General features: G+C 44.6%; 2 protein-coding genes across 2 annotated transcripts in view; both read left to right on the forward strand.

Moving 5' to 3' along the window:
• Window positions 1-714: 714 nt before the first annotated feature.
• Window positions 715-14,058, forward strand: kirrel1a (kirre like nephrin family adhesion molecule 1a). Its single transcript, XM_068756134.1, has 15 exons — window positions 715-760; window positions 870-1,019; window positions 3,863-4,012; window positions 4,092-4,249; window positions 4,327-4,477; window positions 5,037-5,142; window positions 5,297-5,445; window positions 5,574-5,701; window positions 6,806-6,932; window positions 7,147-7,247; window positions 8,609-8,825; window positions 9,370-9,477; window positions 10,085-10,212; window positions 10,460-10,573; window positions 12,759-14,058. Exons 1-15 carry the CDS (start codon window positions 715-717, stop codon window positions 13,515-13,517), a joined length of 2,592 nt encoding a protein of 863 aa, XP_068612235.1. The 3' UTR covers window positions 13,518-14,058.
• A 2,141-nt stretch (window positions 14,059-16,199) lies between these two features.
• The window catches only part of ndufs2 (NADH:ubiquinone oxidoreductase core subunit S2), a 21,162-nt gene continuing 16,877 nt past the window's right edge, over window positions 16,200-20,484 (forward strand). Inside the window, exons 1-9 of the mRNA XM_068756136.1 lie at window positions 16,200-16,315; window positions 17,246-17,349; window positions 18,218-18,408; window positions 18,623-18,743; window positions 19,374-19,486; window positions 19,600-19,674; window positions 19,808-19,885; window positions 19,986-20,071; window positions 20,407-20,479. Coding sequence (XP_068612237.1) covers window positions 16,209-16,315; window positions 17,246-17,349; window positions 18,218-18,408; window positions 18,623-18,743; window positions 19,374-19,486; window positions 19,600-19,674; window positions 19,808-19,885; window positions 19,986-20,071; window positions 20,407-20,479 — 948 coding nt within the window. The 5' untranslated portion in view covers window positions 16,200-16,208. The remainder of the gene's footprint in view (window positions 16,316-17,245; window positions 17,350-18,217; window positions 18,409-18,622; window positions 18,744-19,373; window positions 19,487-19,599; window positions 19,675-19,807; window positions 19,886-19,985; window positions 20,072-20,406; window positions 20,480-20,484) is intronic.

Here is a 20,484-nt window from a genome sequence, read left to right on the forward strand (position 1 = left end):
CTTGCTGTTGGGGGGGCTGCAGAAAATCAGCGCGGGCAAAAGGACATTTCATAGAAAGCATTATAGATGAACAAAGTGAAGGAGGCGAATGGGCATGCATACATATGGAGAGAAACACAGAGAGTGAAGCAAAGCTATTTGGGTAAAGGACAGGCAACATTACGGACGGAGAACAAAAGGAGAGACGTGACGGCAAAGATGGAGGGTAGGAGGGGGTACAACGCAGCGTCGGGTTAATGATCTACTTCAAAAAAATGTGGGAGGAATTAAAGCAAGAGACGCAACTCAAAGAATGAAACATTTGTCTGAAGTGGAATTGACTCTTCCTGATTGTACAGGTGCCATGTCTTCAAGGAAGAGCAAAATACGATAGTATGGAATAATAGCAGGGTATTCCTTCTTCTTCTTGTGCCTCCATCAGATCAGATCTGCATGATCAGTCTGCTGCCGCTGCAGACCACAGACTCAGTTTACAGAGTCTAGTAGACAATGACAACCACTGTAGTTTAGGTTGGGGAGTATGGAAGCCTGGGAGATGACTCATAGAGAGGAATGAAGAAACAGAGGGAGACGAGAGGGGGGACCGGAGAGTTTGGAAGAAATCAAGAGCAAGAAGGGACGTGGTGTAAGAAAGACCCTTTGGGCTGAAGCGGCCTGGCTCGATTTCTCAGCTCTTCTCACCCGAGTCAGCATTAACTAACCTCCCAGTCCGAAATGAATGGCCAGTATGGCCAATCGTGGCATTTCGTTTCTGCTGGTGGTATGCCATTAACCGTAAAATAAATAAATAATGAATTGCAATATCGGTGAAAATGAGAAAGCCCCTAACTTATTGTTGTTTTCTCGTAATCTCTCATCCGCCTCTCCAGTTTGGACAGCGAGGTTCTCGCAGGAGCCAGCAGACCAGTCGGTGGTGCGGGGCCAGAGGGTGATCCTGTCCTGCGTTGTCTTCAACTACTCAGGCATTGTTCAGTGGACCAAAGACGGTCTGGCTCTGGGCATCGGCGAGGACCTGCGGGGTAAGCTATCATGTTGACTCCGTGCAGGCTTCCTCATGTGTGTGACTAAGATCTGGTTTTCAAAGCTGATTGTGATACTTTTGGATCGGAGTCGCTGATAGGCAACTTGTTACGCCACATTCAAAGCTGGAGCAGTTGTGATTTTAAGAATGTCAAACATGTTTAGCGTTCAGAGCGCTCTCTGCAAAGATTTGTTATCGGGGTTGGGCGGGGGTGGGGGGGGGGGGTATCAGAAAAGATTATGCTCATTTTATGTTAGCTAAAGGCTAATGTCAGCTCGCTCTTATTTGAACAAGAACCACTAAATTAGATTTAAAACTAAACTTAAAGCTATTGTATTGACCAATTCAAGCAGTTTTTCTGCAACATTTTCTGCTGAAGTTTTTACATTAATTGAATTCATTCAAATTATTTTTCAAATATGTATTATTATTATTATTATTTATAGTTTTATTAAAATTGTTTTTATGAGTCTTTGGATGCTTGTATCGCAAATAGCATAGTCAATGTCGTTTTAAAGTTAACTTAAAAAAAAAATCTGAGGCAGCATCTCAAATCAGAAAGCGGCAGGCACAAGAGAAAAAAAACAACGTCTTATCTTATAGTTTTCCATCATTGTCCCAACCCATGCAAAATATGCTGGAGTTCACATCACAGTCCTGAAGTCTTCATGTCTTGATGCATCTTGAGAGTTGGATTACTTTCCACGTGAAGTAACTTCATGTTTGTTTTTTGGGGATTGCCACGTTGTGTTATGCTTCTTTTACAAATTAAATAAATGATTTATTCGTTAGAACCCAGTTAGATAAAGGACAAAAGAAATCAAATGGCAGCGAAGATATGCGAGGCAGTCAGGAATTTCATGTCGTTCTCTTCTCTTCTCTTCTCTTCTCTTCTCTCCTCTTCTCTTCTCTGCTTTGCGATCATATTCGACGCCACAGTTGAAGTGACCAGCATTTTACGCAAAGAAGAAAAATAAAAACAGGAAATAATTTTGTTATACATACTGAGGCTGAGCCTAAAATAGTCCCTTGCATTTTACCGGTAAATAATACATGCTCACCGAGTACGACACGTGTGCATGTGGTGGCAAATGCATGCTGACAAAATGTGTTTGCTACTGAATATTAGAGATACAGCAGCAAGCGAGCCAGCAGAGCAATTCTGGCCGAGAGATGTGAGAGTCTCCACTGTTGGTGCTAAATACAGCCAGACTATCGCGCCATATTGTAAGTGTCCACTTATTCAGACTGACTTCTGCACGCGTCATCCAATGTTTGGTGGGGGGGGGGGGGGGCTTCTAAGCTCCTTTCGGCAAATTCAAGTGACACCCTTCAACATGTTTGAGGAGCATCGCATCAGCGCCTCTGTCGTATCAGCAGCGGGTGACAAATACTGGCTGATTTTTTTTTTTATTGAAAGGCTGATTCATCCGTGAATATACACTGTGTGGAATTGAAGCTTCCTGTTGGTCAACAGCAACAGTTTAAGGCACAGCTTGTCTGACTTTCACAAGATAAGGAGAGGGGGGTGATGATGCAGATCCTTGCTTTTGCAGCATTTTCAGAATCGCACTGATTAGCCCGAAGGGGGCTGTGCAATTACTGGTCAAAACAAGAGGGTATATTTTGAAGCCAGTTCCAGAGGGAGTCATTTGTGATGTGCTGCTGCCTCATTTTTGTGGATGTTGCTGTTTTTTCCTTTAGACTTTGTGCTTTATTATTCAGATTATTCCCTCTGACCTCCTCTCATCTCCTCTCCTTGCTTGACAGTCTCAGCTCTGTCCCTTTCTTCACTTCTTCTTCTTCTCTCTATCCTTGCCTCTACCATAACCACATTTTTTTTTTAAATCTCTCCCTACATTATTCCCTCCTTTGTTGTCATCACAATGTTACTCTAATGTTCCAATGTTTAAGCCAAATCTCTTCAACAAAAACACGTGAATGCACTGTGGCTGCTTCATGCACACATGAACTCAGTGTGTTTTCGTGTCACGCTCCATCCCTCTGGTCCCCTGCCTCGTACAGTTGGCTTTCCATGCACTAGCAAATGCATGTACAAAGGCACACGCGTGAACGTACTCATGCAGAAACAAGGACACACAAGGTTAAGAAAGCAGCAAAGCTACGTTTGTAGGCTGTGCCTGGAAAAGGCACAGAAAATGGCAAATGCATTATATTTCTGAGCAGCCAACATGAATTCTGCAGCATGGACTGGAGTCGATTTGAGTCCTCTAAAATGCTGCTGTCATAATGCATTCATCTTTGCTGCCTGCTGGTGAGAGAGAAAGAGAGAGAGAGAGAGAGCATGGATGCCACCTAATGGTGAGAAAGTACAGGAGTGGCACAGCTGGACAGTGACGCAGATGGGGGCTACATGTGTGCTAGTGTGGGGGCAACAACACCTAACATGTGAGTTAGTGTGTGTTATTTGGCCTGATGAAGAACGTATGATGCTTTATTATGAGGATTAACCGGAAACATTATGATACTTGAGAACCATGACGTCAGTTTGTATTCAGTGTAGTGCCATTGATTCAGCGTCAGCATAACTATAAAATAAAATAAAATAATACAATTAAAACATTACTATTTAAGTGCTTAAGTGCAAATAAATATATACAAACCATGCATTAATTCCTAACAAATTAATTAATGCATTAATTCCTAACAAAGGTTAAAAAAAATCTTGCTTTTTTCATTCGTGTTACTTGTTTTTGTGACTTTAGATTTTTTTAAGGCAACTCACATCAAATATAGACTTCATCACGAAGGAGGAATTCTAGCTAATGCTGTTTACCTTTATTTATTTCATTCTTTATTTACTCTGTCTTTATGTCCCAGCCTGGCCCCGGTACCGAGTGCTGCGTGTGCAGGACTTGGGACAATTCAACCTGGAGATCCTATCAGCGGAATTGTCAGATGACTCCCTGTATGAGTGCCAGGCCCCCGATGCCGCCCTGAGGTCCAGGAGGGCCAAACTCACTGTCCTCAGTACGTACGCTATCCAGTAGGTCGGAGATCTGAAAGAATGAGAGCTGTATGTCTCTAACAAGCTCCTCTCCTGCGCCAGTCCCTCCGGATGACCCCGTGATTGATGGGGGTCCTGAGGTGTTGCTGAATGCGGGGGAGTCCTACAACCTGAGCTGTGTGTCTCGAGGGGCGAAGCCCCCTTCCGTGATTGAGTGGCTTAAAGATGGTCTCCCTGTGGATGGGGCTGCCAGTGTTACTGTAAGTCCAAAACAGAGACACGGTCCAAACACATGAATTCAATCGTTCATCCACATGTCTCTGCTTTCCACCATCAGGAGGTGCTTCCCGACAGGAAGAGGGTGACCACACGGAGCTACCTGCCAGTCCAGCCCATCGACAGCGACACTGGGAAGAACTACAGCTGCGTGGCCACCAATCTGGCTGTTCCCGCGGGAAAAAGCACAACTGTTACCCTTAATGTCCACCGTAAGCACTGAGACAGAAGTTGGCTTTAACTAAAGAAATATGCAAAAGTCTTTTTAAATGTTTTTTATTGCAATTTATATGTAGAATAGTTCTCAATAGAGCACATACCTCAGCCAAGGCCAAACATCTGTTGAGCTTGCCTGAGCCACGCCCCGCCCCTCTGCAACATTTCAGAGAAATCACTCCAGTAACTTTTGCCCAATTATGGATAACAAATGAAAAATATCACAATTTCATGGAATGTTGGGTAAAAAAAAAATCTTATGTTGGCCCCACTATGGAATCTGCACCAGGACTTTCACTGGTTCTTCACTGGTTGATTCAAACAAGCAAAGTAGCAAATAAATGGATACAAAATCTTTTTATTCCTTCTATTTCTGTACAATGTATGATAAAATGTTGCCATTAAAAGTCAAATGACATATTTTTTCATGTGACACAGCAGTCGCATGTTCCCTCGCCATCAGTAATATACGCCTTTTTGCACCTCATCATCCTCCAGATTGCAACAAATTAGATGTTGGAACGTTGTCCTTACGCGAGTCTCTCTTTCTTCCAGATCCACCGACAGTGACCTTGTCCATTGAGCCTCGCTCTGTCCTGGAGGGGGACAGGGTCACCTTCTCCTGCCAGGCTCATGCCAACCCTCCCATCATGGGCTACAGGTCTAAAAGCACATTCTCATTTTCACTGGGCAAAATAACACAGAAGCAGCTATTGGATGAATACTTTTGCTTCAGAAGACATTATTATTATTATTCTGTCACTACAAGGATACACATTTCGATTGTGTTTATTTAATATGCATCTTCATCTCAGGTGGGCTAAGGGGGGTGTGGTGCTGCAAGGCGCCAGGGAGAGTGTGTTCACCACCAAGGCCGACCACTCTTTCTTCACCGAGCCGGTCTCCTGTCTGGTTTTCAATGCTGTTGGAAAGACAAACGTCAGCATCCTGGTGGACGTCCACTGTGAGTCACTCGTCTCACCTTGTTCAGGAGCCCTTCAGGAGTCTTCTCATTGGTTCTGTTGTGTTATCGCTCCAATTCAACTAATACTAATCTCTGTTTTTTGTGTGTGTGTCCCCCCCCCCGCCAAGTCGGTCCATTTCTGTTGGTGGAGCCGCAGCCAAAAACTGTGGACGTTGACTCGGACGTCGCCCTCAACTGCAAATGGGCAGGAAACCCTCCGCTCACACTCACCTGGTACAAAAAGGGTTCAAACATGGTGAGAAGCGGATCTTACACATTTACCTTTTTCTTCTTCTTCTGGTATTCACACTTATTTTACAGTTCACACGTTGCGTTACCTGGATTGTCTAATCCATCCTTTCTTCTTTTTTTTTTGTTGTGACCTCTTTATTTTAATTTCTCTACGGTTATAAAGGCTTGTTTATAATAAAATTCAGTCGACTTTACTGCTGAAGAGGTTTTCAGATGATTTGTTTTCAGAAAGAGAGAGGACACGGAGAAAGTTGTGTCAGTAACGCAACACCGACCGCATAGGGAGAAACCAGACTTGGGACGTGACCGTTGTCCAGTATCGGTAGACATTTTGAGAAATACCCTCATGTACTCTGGCTGAGAACTAGATGAGAAGATCGATACTCCTCTCATGTCTGTACCGTAAAGAAGAATATATAACCTGCAGCACAAAGTCTGAAAAAAAAGGGAAATCTGCCGGCCAGCAGCTCCAAACTTTTTCACGTCACACTAAAAAAAAAAAAATCTGAAAAATAAAAAACAGGAAGCGTGGAAATGACAGGCTGTAGTTTTTCGTGACATCAAGGATACAGAGCTACTTTTATTAACGTTTTATCGGTGTGGACCATTGCCTCGAAACATGAGAAAATTATCATGGAAACTATGGTTGATAATATTTGTGCTGATCCCAGCAGAAATCTATTCTGCAGCATCTCAGGAAGAAAACGACATTCGTGAACCGATGTCTAAGTCGACCTTCATGTTTTCGGGTTCGCTCGTCGGGCTACAGATTAGAGAACTAAAAGCAGGACTTACAATATATTCATGAAACCTTCTATAACTATGCCGTTTCTCAGCTGCTTTTCTCCCTCTAGGTCGTTACTTAGCAGAATTTTTCCAGCAGATGCTTTCGCAAGACTTTTATTAATGCTGGAAATGTGCAAATTTGCCTATCATGTCGACATGAGAATCACATATATGATATGAGGTTTAAAGGTGGCAGTTAGAATTACTAGCTTCTCATCTGCTTATGTACATTTTAGCTTTTATTCTGTTTACTCCCGCCTGTCTACTTTACTTACCTTGCTAATATTTGTGACCCCCCCCCCCCCCCCCTTCACACACACAGGTACTGAGCAACAGCAACCAGTTGTATCTGAAGTCGGTCAGCCAAGCGGATGCCGGTCAGTACGTATGTAAGGCCATCGTCCCACGGATCGGAGTTGGAGAGACTGAAGTCGCGCTCACAGTCAACGGTCAGAAAACAGCCACACAATTGAATGTATACTAAAGCTGTGCCCCCCTGCCCCCCCCCCCCCCCCCCAATATGGCGGTCATTTATGATTAAAATCATACAATTCCTCTTTAACAAAATAGTCTACAAATGGATTCGAAGATGATTCCTGCAATGTGTGGTATTTTTCTCTGACACACACACACACACTTATTTAAAGTATCTCATTTGTGCAGGTCCTCCCATCATCTCCAGCGATCCAGTCCAGTACGCAGTGAGAGGCGAGAGGGGAGAGGTGAAATGCTACATCGCCAGCACGCCTCCTCCAGATAAGATTGTAAGTCAGCAAATGAGAACGACTTGAAGAGACTGTGTGCAAAGAGACATGGCTGGAGCCAAAGCTGCATCGGAAATGGCAACATTGTAGCCCGAGCATCAATATTCAGAAGCACATTTGCACAAAGAACAAAAGTTGGACCTTTTTGTGCGACTGTCTGTTGTATTTTATTGATTCTGTAACTTCTTGTTCTAACCTTTACTCCTGCACCGGGAATGCTTTTAGGCACTGTCCTTTTTTTTTTTTCTTCACTTTTGAGTGGTGACTCACCCCGTCCTCCCGGAACTCTCCTCCTATCCCGTCACACAAACACGCCAGCACCAACTCGAAGCTGGTTCTCTTTTAGCTCCCGCGTCAGGAAATCATTCTGGATGCTTGCTCCACTCGCCTGTGTTACGGAGACGCGGTAAAAGGAGCAGTTCTTCTGCTCCTGGGCCGCTTTGACTGATCCGTCCTGACTCCCAGGGTGCTCTCCTCATGCAAGTGGCGGAGGCCGGGACAGAAAGATGCATAAAATATAGACGACCGGAGATGAACAGTTGTCCCAGTAAATGCCACGGCCAGGACATTATCCTTCCCTGGAATAAGTGGCAGATTATGGGAACATGTGGGTTTATGCATAAGTAACTGGCCTTAGTACAGTACTTCATTGCTGAATAATACAGTTGCTTTTAGTGGCTTTAAAGCTGGAGGATGTGCAGGATTCTCACCTGTTTGTTCAACCTCGTTCCTGCAGAAATAGAAGCAAATTGCCATGGATTGCAGCAAATCATGCGCTCCGTGTGTGTGTGTGTGTGTGTGTGTGTGTGTGTGTGCGTTGACACGCGAGGGTGCAAATGTCACCGTTCTCTGCAGTTTGTTTTGTGAAGTTTGCTTCACTCAAACAAAAGCTGAATCCTGCAAATGCGTAAGCACATGATGTGTTTTCATGTGGAGCTACATGTCGTCCAGTTGGCTTCAGAGCAGCCCGTTATGGCTACGCTTGATTGCAATTGCATGTTACCCTGGAAACGGTCAGTTCATTTAGGGTCTTCTCAATAGCTGCAAGGCCATAATAACTGGATGCAATTGGTTGAACCTACAAACAAACCAGAGGAGCAAAGCCAGGGTTTGACGCAACCCACCCCGTGTTAGATAAATGGATCTTTTGCAAACCAGGATGGAGGAAATTAAATGGGAGGGCGACTAGACTTGTCTGCCAGTGAAAACGAAAAATGAGATTCAGATAATACCAGAATTTATACGTACAAAAGCGCGACAAAAGATTATATTCCAACGTAATTATCTGATATATTCACATTCTACATAATTCTGATGTAATCCAAGATGGCCTCCTGCCTTTGTGTGTGTGTGTGCTGCAGGTGTGGGCATGGAAGGAGAATGTGTGGGAGAAGGAGAAGGGGACGCTGCTGGAGAGGTACACGGTGGAGCAGAGCAAACTGTCAGCCGAGGGTGGCGGCGTCCTCTCCACCCTCACCATCAACAACGTAATGGAGTCTGACTTCCTGTCGACCTACAACTGCACGGCCTGGAACTCGTTCGGCCCGGGCACCATGATCATCACGCTGGAGGAGACTGGTGTGTTTTCTAATGGATTGTTGTTTGTTTTTTTTTAGTTTTGGAGGGATGAGAGAATATGCAGTGGTTTCATTTCCATTTTAGACGTTTAGTCCGACCAGTGTCTCTACAGTAGCCCAGAATGGACAAAGCAGATAGAGATGTATTGCTGTCTGTGACCGCATTAGCCCGTGGTATAATCCTACAGATTTATATCATTTTTAATTTCCGTGATTTGTATTTTTTTATTGAATATATCTATGAATGTATCAATTCTAGGTTTTTTTTAGCATATTAACTGTAAAGATCAACATCACCTTTTCCCGGCACGTTGTTGATCACGTGATTTGTAGGTAGGTACCAGATTTATCAGCTAAAAATGTGTTGCCTCTCAAGTTTCAGATCTTCCTCGGGTCAAAAAAAATTTCCCCTGAAATTACTGTGGATAGAAATGAGACAGCTGAAGCGAGCGAAGCGATTGACAATAAGCAGGAATTTCTTTTACACTCAGAGTTTGGGATCCAACACTTTTACAAGCTTCACTCTCGCTCTCTTCTTTTTTCAGAGGAAGTCCCAGTGGGGATAATCGCTGGTGGCACGGTGGGCTCCACCATCCTCTTATTCATCTTTCTGCTGGTTCTCGTTCTCATCTTCTACCGGCAGCGCAAAGGCAGTGAGTCATACTCTCTATGTGCTTACAGTGTAAAACCTGCATGTATTGGAGAGGGTTTCTGCTTCTTCTTTTTTTAGATGCTAAAAGTTTGAAAGAACAGTTCACTCAAAAATAATAAGGCTGCAGGTTACTCCTGATGAACATTTACATTCAGGTGCACTGAGATCATGCTTTGATCTTAGAAACTACAGTTTTGAAAAGGTGTAAATGTCACTTTTTCTTATCAACTCACTCAGGACCTTTTTTTCTTCTGCTATGCACCGTATGAGCTGTAATGGAGACTTTCTGTTTTCAAATAATTTCATAAAAAAAATGCCCAACCTCTCACTTGCTGCAGCATTTTCTTTACCGTGAGGCACCCAAAGTCTAAAAGATGCAACGGGGTGTGAAATAAATGCATTTTCATTTTTGGCTGAACTGCTCCTTTTAGATAACCGTCACAAACTGGAACAACGTGGAAGCATGCTAAACGTGAATTGGAATCACACTTCTCCTCCCATCTGTATGTCCCCCCCCCCCCCCCCCCCCCTCTGACCGCCGCTCCTGCAGCTCGTGAAAACTCTCCTGCATAGACTGTATTCAACCTCGGATGTTTTTTTGTTTCCAGGCCGGCGCGGGGTCACTCTGGGTAAGCCTGACATCAAGGTGGAGACGATAAACAAGGAGACCCATAGCTTGGAGGAGGATTCCGGCAGCGTGTCCACGGCTTCACGCATGGTCAAAGCCATGTACTCGGTGAGTAGCGACGGGATACGTGTTTACACAGCCTGTAGCTGCAGAAAAGGCCTCCTATTAACTCAGTGACCTCTTCCTATGCCACATCTTGACTAAAAACAAGCGCTCTGTTTCCTCCTCCTTCTAACTCTGTGTATCCCATGTCTCCTCCCCCACCCCCCCCCCCCTGCCATCTTCCGTTTCCTCCTTCCGTCTTTTTCGCCCCGTCTCTTCCTTTTGATTTTGGTTTTGTTGTTTGACGGTTTAGTTTCTCCCCTCTGTGTCCTTCTCTCCCTCCAATCAGCCGTTTAAAGACGACATAGAGCTGAAGTCTGACCTCCGCAGCGACACGCTGGACACTCGTCAGGAGTACGACCTGAAGGTGAGCTCACCCTGGAACACTGGCTTTTACGAAATAAGGATGAGATTTCCCTCTTAAGACGCACGCACACGCACACACACACACACACATTGATTGAGATGTGTGTGACCCTCCACGTGTCTGTCGGGATTCCTGGACCCATGGCCCCCTCACGTCCGCTTAGCTTTGTTGGTTTGTGGGAGTTTTTCTTTAAATGTCGGAAAACACTGACGTGACAAGCTCCCATCCAGAATGCGATTGGTTCTTTTCTTGCCCACGGCCCATCGTGCCAATTTCAGCGGGATGGGTAAACCGAGTTTTCCTTCCGCTGAGGAGGAAGTCAGTGCTCGACTTACCTCAACAAATAACGCCGCATAAAACTTCTATTTTGTAAGCAAGTAAAGATACTTCCCAACAAAACCATAATGATAGCTCTTGCTTTTTATAGACGGTCTTTGTGATTCACTGGCAGCTTTGGGACAGACAGTGTGCTGTTGTTTGATTGGTAGAGATGAAGCATGCTCTGATTCGGCAGAAAGGGAGAACTATGAATTATTGACTCAACGCCCAGCGGTCAGCAAGCTAATAAACGATCACGGTGAGGCTGGTCTGAATTCAGGAATATTCTCCTTCTATAGGACAGGCATGAGGCTTTGGCCACGTGTGGCCCGCAGGCCGCAGGTCGCCAGCACTAGTTCAGAATAGAAAGGTCATAACCAAAGGGACTCGCATTTATCTGCTCTAGTTAGACTCTTACTTCTCAGTTACAGAACTGCCCCTCAGTGCGGCCGTCTCAGCCCTCAGTAACATCAGCCAGCTCTTCTTTTGCTCCAGTTTTCTCCCTTCCGCTCTACTTTAGTTTGTTTTTTCGATGACGTTTTTTGGCATGGGCTGCGTTTGCCTTTCAAAACACATATTTATGAATTCAGGCCATGTCTGGTATTTTCGATTAATCCACAAAACAATTTGCTGTCGTCCTCCCTCAGCAGAAAGCCTCAGTGTTCCGCTTCACAAACTAGTCGTCCTTTTAAACCTTGTCCTGAAACTCCGAATCTTTTAGAGTATTTATGACTCGTACTGCAGGCTTGCCCTCCTTTGGTTGCTGGAGCTCCTTCTGTCTGTTCTGCCCTTTGCTCATAGCTCAACCGTTATAGATGACATCTCTGAATAAAGTTGTTGAGCTCATCTTGAAGATTTAAAACAGAATTTTGAAAAGCAACTCAAATTTTATGTTATTTTATTTTTTTAAGATGAATGATGTTTGGGCTGCCCATTCAGCTGGCATGAATCATTTATGCATTTTGACACCATGGGGGTGTACTGAGGTGATGGGTGTATTTTCACGCATAAAGCTGCCAAAATGCTCTGTTTGGAAGTCAACCCCATGAATTTTTTTTGGTGCGGATAAACACACCGCCCCTCTAGCTGGAGTGCTGCTGCGGCTCACTTTAAAGAAGCACAGACATTAATCCACCCCAGGAGGTGGTTAGATCACCCTGACAACAGCCTCAGTCTGACTGCTTCGCTTCTTCCTTCCCGCTGCCTGAAGCGCCAAAACAGTCAAACATGGGGGGGGGGTGCGGGTACGTGACAAAGAATGAGATGGAAGAGTCATGTTAGATAAAAGGAGAGCAACATTAAAGCATTCAGCAGGGGTTTGGTGAACAGACAGTGCAGTAGCAGACTCAGGCTATCTGAGGGTGAACAAAATAAAAGGGCACAAATGCAGGAGGCGGGGGGGGGGGGGGGGGAGCATCCTTATCCTTCGCTACATTTCGGCAGGACTCCACTCTGCTGGAGATCCAGGAAGGAAACTTTAAATAATGACGAAGGTTCTGTTCAGAAACGACTAAACCAGCTAGAAAAGAAAGCCGGCATCAACAGAAAACATCTTGAAATCCGTCATGAAAGCAAACGTTTTTCGGTGTGCTCCAGAATTTACAAGTTACATTTTCGAGGGCTTCCCAGCTAAAATGAAAACAGAAAATATGTTTTTTATTTTCTATTTACAGGAAATTTAAAAGGGTGCTGCGTGCAACAGCATGGCTTGTTAACAAACTCTGAGACTGAGAATATTCCCACTGAAGTTAATGTTATTTACGTTTTTATAAGTATTTTTTTGAAGATAATAATTTGGGCTATTATCCTGATTACATGTGTTCTTAATACTCGCTTGGTTTTTGTCTCTCTCTCTCTCTCTCTTCAGGATCCTACCAATGGCTATTACAATGTGCGTGCCTCCACCCATGATGATGGCCGCCCTGCATCCCGCTCCACCATGCACTACTCAGACTACCGCTCTCCTGCAGGAACACCAGGGGGCGCTGCATCGATTAGTAGCAGTGCTGGCGGCTCAGGAGCCACAGCCAGTGGAGGAGCCCCCGGTCCCCCTGGGCCACTTACCTCCCCTGGCAGACCCCAGGCTTGTTACGACCCTCGGCCGCCGTCCAGACTGTCCCACATCAGCTATGCCCAGTTCAACACCTTCACCCGTGGGGGTCAGAGCCAGCAGCCCCCGACTAACCCTGCTCCTGTAGCAAGCGACTTCCCAGGAGACTGCAGCCTCCTGGACTCCACTTCCCAGCTGGCCTATGACAACTACGGATATCCCTCGCATTACCAGACCTACCGCATGGGTTTTGCCCCGTCCAGTCTAGCTCCACTAGAGGCCGGACCGTCCTACGAAATGTACGGGGTGGGACCTACGGTGGGACCTGGGGTGGGACCCGGGGTGGGACCCGGGGTGGGACCCGGGGTGGGACCTGGGGTGGGACCTGGGGTGGTACCCGGGGTGGGACCTGGGGTTGGGAGCCCCGGGGTCGGTGTGGGCCCTGGGGGTCCTACTCCCTCAGGATCAGAGACTGGACTAGGAAAATACGGCAGCTCCACTCGCTTTTCCTACACCTCGCAACACTCTGACTACTCCCACAGCCGACACACTCAGAGGATGCAGACTCACGTTTGAGTCAGAGAGAGACGCATAAACACCTCACGGTCTTAGCAGAGCACGAGGACGCATCTTATAAATAGTGTCACACCTAAAACAAAACATACACCATCGTAAATTTACATGCACACATTTTCAGACGCAAACACAATCACAGCTACAGAACACACAGACAGTCAGAGGACCATGCCCATGAGGCAGGAAAGGTAAAAAAAAAAAAAAGAAAAAAAAAAAACCCACAGAGATGACAAAAGTGTTGAGTGGGGAAACGAGTGCCAGTGAGTCAGGGAAGGGAAGTAACTCACAGTTTTGAATTCCCTCACTCCCAATGTGGTTGTATATGTGAGCTCTGAAAGAGCAGACGGCGCTAGTCACAATCAAGACTCGGAAAGAGAGCAAGAGCCAGAGAGAGGAAGGAAGATCACAGATCTTCGGAGTTGTTGGTTTTTATTGCTATAAGTGACTTTTTAAATGATGAGAGAGAGACGTTTCCAAGCAAACCTGACTCCATTGGCAAATATGGTAGTCGCTGATTGGGAGCAACCTCAGCCAGCGGAAGTCATTTCTGGTCGTTGTTTTTAAACTTTGTTTTGCTTCATCGTTGAATAAGAAAATCATCACATTTATATAGTATCCCATAATGCCCTATACAATGGTATATGTGCCATCCTGCCCATTGGGCAGTCGGTGCGGGTGAGTGTGTCGGGGTTGGGAGGGTTGTCATCGTTTGCACTGCATCTCCAGTATTCATGCTTAGATGTCTCTTAATCTGTGTAATGTCTTTTTTTTTTTTGCACACCAGACTAGAGCTTTGTATTCTATTTTTTAGCATTACAGAATTATTTTTGTCAGTGTAAAACATGTAATGTGTATGTATGGACCAAAAGTTTGAACTTTGAGCGCACTTACCTTGGGAGTCTGCCTGAGTGGTTCCGCTGAGACACGGTGAAGTCGTCCCGACTGCAGAGCCAGAATTCAGGATGTCCTTCACCTCAAAAGGGTATATCAGTGTAAAAAGGAAAACCTAGTGCCAAGTGTTCATGTTGTTCTTCACCTTAGACCATGTATATGCAGTAGAAGCTCCTTCTATTGGTGACTGTTGCTTTACAAACCAGGCTCGGGGCCTTGAGTCATTCCCAGACAATTCCGTAGGCTGGAGCCTTTTTCTATGAGCTCGTTTCTAGGAGCCTGGTGCAGACAGAGAGATAAAAATAAAATAAAAAAAAACACACACACACAGATGTTGGGTTTAGAACTGAGTGGCCTTATAGGGGATCATGCCGTACATTTCCATTTTGAATCATTCCTCATTGTCTGCCTGCCAAAAACAGCCAGAGGAGAATGTGTGTGTGGAGAGGTTCAATGAAGGCTTGTCTACAGTAGTGACATGTAGTAGTAGTGTATGACTGATAAGTGTGTGGGCGTGTGAGTGTGAGCGAGAGAGTTCAAGAGGGAGCGTGTGGGCGTTTGCGCACACATCGATTTGTACAGTGTGTTTGTATAGGTTTGTGAACGGCTGTGTGTGTATTGGAAGCATACTGTAAAAAAACGCAGCGCCCGACGTGAGTGCGCGGGCGGCTATTGGATGGATGTTGGTGTGTGTACAGCGTGGATGCGTGTGTGTGTGTATAGGTGCGCAAGTGTGTGTTTCAGTATATGTCCATATCATTTCTCTCACAATCCTGTTCCAGTACTTTTATACCTCTGGTAGGACTGTAATCCTGTATTATTGTGTCTTTGAATTTAGGAAAATCCAGTGTTTATCTTATTGTACTGTTCTTCGTAGCAGAGAAAACTGTTCAAAACATGTACAATGAACATTATCAAACACTCATTTTTTAATTTCATTATCTTCAATATTTTTTAAAAATGGTATGTAATTATTTTTCCACAGTATTACATAAATAAAAGCACTGTTTTTTTATATATAAAAAGCAGAGTTGATCATCTTTGGGGATGTGGGTAAATGGACTGCAATTTTAAATTGTGCCACACACACTTACTTGCGGCAACTTAAGTGCTTGCAAATGAAATGTCGGCAAATTATTTCATTCCTTTTCCTTCAAAAGCACGTAAAAAGGGAGATGGAACTTTATTAATCAATGATTTCTTGTACCAGATATTGTTTACAAATGATAAAATCTTTAGAAAAACAGGAGGAGTGACTAACAACAACAACAACAAAAGAGTTACTAAAATAAAAATAAACCAGTTAGGCGCTCGGGCCCAAGTAGTAGTTGTCTTGCTCCTGCAGCAGCAAACGCTGTGATAGAACTCTGGAGGCTGTGAAATAAATAAAAGGTATGGTCTATAATACCTGATGAATGCGGCCTATTTCACCTTCCTTCCCAACACACTGCAGCAGAGACGTTGATGCTGCTCACCATAGATAAATAAAGCATCTGCAACATAATTCTGCAATCTTTGAAAAATCTTCTGACAAAAAAAAAGCCCTGATTCCTTCCTATATTTGAATCCAATTATTAACCAATAACCAATTCAAATATTAGTTTTTCAATTTACAATAGTGTCTTTATGATGCACTAAAGCCAATAGATCCTGAGCATAACATATAATTGTTTTTGTGCAGGGACACATCGTGCCGATAGGTGGCAGACACGTGGGTGAATCACGTAGTGCGGTTGTTAAGCAACAGAAGAAGATTCTCTCCCACGTTATTGGCCAGAGGTTGTCAAACAAACAACCAAGATGGCGGCCACGATGTTGAGGTCGCTCACCAAACTAGGACGTCCTTCAACAAAATTATTATTGAATAGTGATGCGCTAAGCCCTGCTTATAATATTCTGCAAAACAGGTGAGTTAACACAAAGAAAAGACGTGACGCCTCCTCTCATGATTGCGTTTCTGTTAATGCCAGCCTGAGCTCAACATAAATGTCCACACTGATTAGCTGTTAGCTTGATGCTAAGTAAATCGGCGTTGGCATTTCGAAGTAATTCGAGTTGTCTGTGACACAAAAACTAGATGCTTTTGAAGCCAATGGATAAATGGTTTGTCTGGAGGAGGAATAATGGAGCTGATGATGAAAAGAAAAGCTTACGTACAAACACGTAGGTGGATCGGCGATGCTCTGGGACTGCAGTGCGTCATCTGTCACCAGAAACCAGCTGTTTTTAGGGCCAGATAGATTCCATTCAGGATCAGGAAATGCTCGACTCTCCATCTGTGAGGAAGATGAAGCTGGGATGTTCCAAAACGGACAATGATCCTCAGAGTCCTAAGTTTCCTGATTTGAGTATCATAAAAAAAAAATACTCTCTGGTGGGATTTGAATAAATTGGTTGCAGCAGATAACCTGGAATATTCCCAAACTGGAGGCCATTGTCCACGAGGAATTGGGCAAAGATTCCCCAGGATCACAGCCAGAAGCTGGTGCCTGGATCTGGATCGTAGCAGCGAACCGGTCTCTAAAAAAAAAACTAGACATCCTTTCATTAATCATTTGGATCATCTGCAGTAGTCATAATAGTCCATAATTGTCGTATGGAGCTATTTTATTTTATCTTTTTATCCTTTTGCCTAATTGCACATAGATCTTTCACCGAGCTGCGGCGACTTGAGTTAGACCCTTGTTTCCATGTATAGAGATGCAGCAGTTAGCAAATAAATAAATAAAAAATTCTGTTATCAAGCGCTTTGACAATCACTGACCTTATTTATCCACCTCTTTGTTGGTAGAGTGGAGGTCTGCTCACTTAGCCATACTTTTTCATTTTTTTTGCAGGCAGAAGCAATGGCAGCCAGACGTGGAGTGGATGGAGCACCTTTCTGGGGTCGTGATGTACCCCACCGCCATAAATAAGAACTGGCCGTTACCCCCATGGAATGGTACAACACACACACACACACACACACACACACATGATTTCAGGGCTACCAGATAATGGATTTGTTGTTGGAGTTGGGAGTTAACACAACCCCCACGTAGCCTTTGTGGTTGTGTACATAATAGTACAAACAGATCAAAGCATCTCTAGACAAGAATGTTTCATGTTCTGCAGTCTTAAAATATTTTTTTCTGCTAAGCGTGTCTAAGAAGAATAAAATTTTCTGTCCGATAAAGATGTCTGACTCTGAACTGATGTGTTTTCCAGTACCTTTTTGTCTCGTGGTTGGGGGGTGGGTCTTTGCTGCTGCCCCACATGTAATATAGTAGTGCGTTGGTTTTATAAAGCCCTTTTCTAGGCACCCAAAGACGCTTTACATTGTGCATTATTCATTCACTCCATACTTGGTGGTGAAGCTACTGTTGTAGCTACTGTTGTAGCCACAGCTGGGGTAGCTACAGTTACAGACTGACAGGAGTTTGCACAATCGGCCTTCCTGACCACCACCGACATTCACTCGCTCACAACATTCACACAGGCAATGTGGGTGAAGTGTCTTGCCCAAGGGAACAACAACAGTGGACACATGTGCCGGAGCCGGGAATCGAACGGCCAACCTCTCGATCATAGGGGGGTCTGGGGGGGGTCAATCTTTCTATATTTCCAGGACTGCATTGTAGTGGCAGCCTGGTGACCTCGGTGGTCCAGGCATCCCTGTCCCCAACAACAGGCTAGATTGTCAGTTTGTTTTGAAATAAGAATTGTGGTAAAATGACAATCAAGTCAGAACCGGAAATGTTACCCAGATGATTTTATTGGACTCTAAATTTTCTGGCCACCTCCTGCATCGCTTCGTCTCCTTTCTGCAGACATAAGTCCTCCTGCAAAGAAGGATGTATCCAACCTGACCATCAACTTTGGCCCCCAGCATCCTGCGGCTCATGGCGTGCTGCGTCTTGTCCTGGAGATCAGCGGAGAGTCCGTCAAGAAATGCGACCCCCATATTGGCTTGCTTCACCGTGGCACAGAAAAACTCATTGAGTACAAGACCTACCTGCAGGTGCTTACGCTTTTATGATGTATTTTTTTTAGGAAGTAGTTTTAATAGCGTGGATTCATGTAGGTTAGTTAGTTAGTTAGATCAGGTTAACAAGCGGGTATAATTACAACATACTGTGGGTAATGTGTCCTTAATGAGCGGTGTCACCATGTAGAAACAGGACAGTGGCTGATTTACCCGGTAAGCATCACTTCCTCTTCCTTTTCTGCCGCAGGCTCTGCCCTACTTTGACCGTCTGGACTACGTTTCCATGATGTGCAATGAGGAGGCCTACTCTCTGGCTGTCGAGAAGCTGCTCAACATCCAAGCTCCACCTCGTGCACAGTGGATCAGAGGTACGCGGCAGAGACGATCCTGCTGGGGGCGGAACGGATTCCTGTTCTCGTCCAGCTTTGTATCGAGTGACTCAAGGCCTTGAAATGTGTTAAATGGATTTTTAGAGGTCTTGTTTGGCACCCATTGTAGTTTTTTTCCCCCTAAGTACCTATAGAATTATACTTTATTAAAGTCCATGATACAATTAATAATACTATTTTTCCATAGGATGACAGATTGTACAAGGAGTGATTGATAAATTCACGATCTACGGTTCAAGAAGTCCATTTCTTTTTAAATGATGTGCTTCTGTACCTCTTGGAAGTCGACCATATTATCATTAGAGACAAAATGATGACCAGTGAGCTCCATCTTGGGGAGAAGGTTGTAGTCTGACATCGACCCTCCTGTTGTGCTGCCAACTTTTTCCTTAAATCTTCTGAGATGATGGCCCCTGTTGACCAAAAGTGTAGACGGCAGCACACTGACAAGTTATGTCCATTTTCTCACACAGTGCTGATTTGAAGAATGCGAATTACCACAAAAGATACTAGTTATGAGGTAGACTTGTTTAAAATGTGTTTTTGTTTTTTTTTGACAGTGAACTCATTCTTTTTAAAGGTCGGCTGCATTTTGCGTTGTGTTCACAGTTTTGTACGGGGAGATGACTCGCATCCTGAACCACATCATGGCCGTCACCACGCACGCGCTTGACATCGGCGCCATGACCCCCTTCTTCTGGATGTTTGAGGAACGAGAAAAGGTCAGGAGCGCTTGCTGAATGGAGGAATGATTTCACGTCATCTCACAGAGCACTAACCGTTTGAGTCCGATCCTCTGAATGTCAACTATTTTAATGTCTTTGTTTCCTTTCAGCTGTTTGAGTTCTATGAGCGCGTGTCCGGAGCCAGGATGCACGCTGCTTACATCAGACCAGGCGGCGTCCATCAGGTGGGATAAAGCTAGGAAGGAAGAGCTGTGCTCTACCATCAGCAGCAAAAGAACAAGATGCATCAGGCGTCAGATTTTTCGACGAAATAAGAGCATTAGTGATGAAGAGCTTAATGATTTGACTCTGTTCCAGGATATGCCGCTTGGCCTGATGGACGACATCTATGAGTGGTGCAAGAATTTCTCCATTAGAATCGATGAAGTGGAAGAGGTGAAGGACTATTTGCGTGTTTATTCTCCATGATAACGTGAGAAGAGAATTAAGGATGAGGGGTTGTGTGAACGTGATCTGTTGTTTCTCGCGCGGTCAGATGCTGACCAACAACCGCATCTGGAAGAATCGCACCGTGAACATCGGGGTGGTTACGGCCGAGGATGCTCTGAACTACGGCTTCAGGTAACCGGCTAATGAAAGCGACTTAAAGCGATCCGTAAAGAACCCGAAAATAGTCAAACAAATGGGGTCCCCCCCCCCCCAAAAAAAGACAGGGCGTTGTAAACTGTAAATAAAAACAGACAGCAAATCATTAAATGTTGAAACAAATATTATGGAAAACTTTATCCTCATTTTAAAATGTGATGCCAGCGCCCAGCAATGTGTGTAAATAAACAAAACACTTTGGTCATGTTTACCTTGGTGTTCATCATCACCTCTTCTTTTTTTTAAAGACAGGATTTAAAAAAATATATATATATGTTGAATGTGACCTGAGATTTTCTCCTTTCCTGCAGCGGAGTGATGCTGCGAGGGTCCGGCATCAAGTGGGACCTGAGACACTCTCAGCCTTACGACAAGTATGACGAAGTGGA

This window comes from Brachionichthys hirsutus, chromosome 23 (genome assembly GCF_040956055.1).
Source record: "Brachionichthys hirsutus isolate HB-005 chromosome 23, CSIRO-AGI_Bhir_v1, whole genome shotgun sequence".
Lineage (NCBI taxonomy): Eukaryota > Metazoa > Chordata > Actinopteri > Lophiiformes > Brachionichthyidae > Brachionichthys > Brachionichthys hirsutus.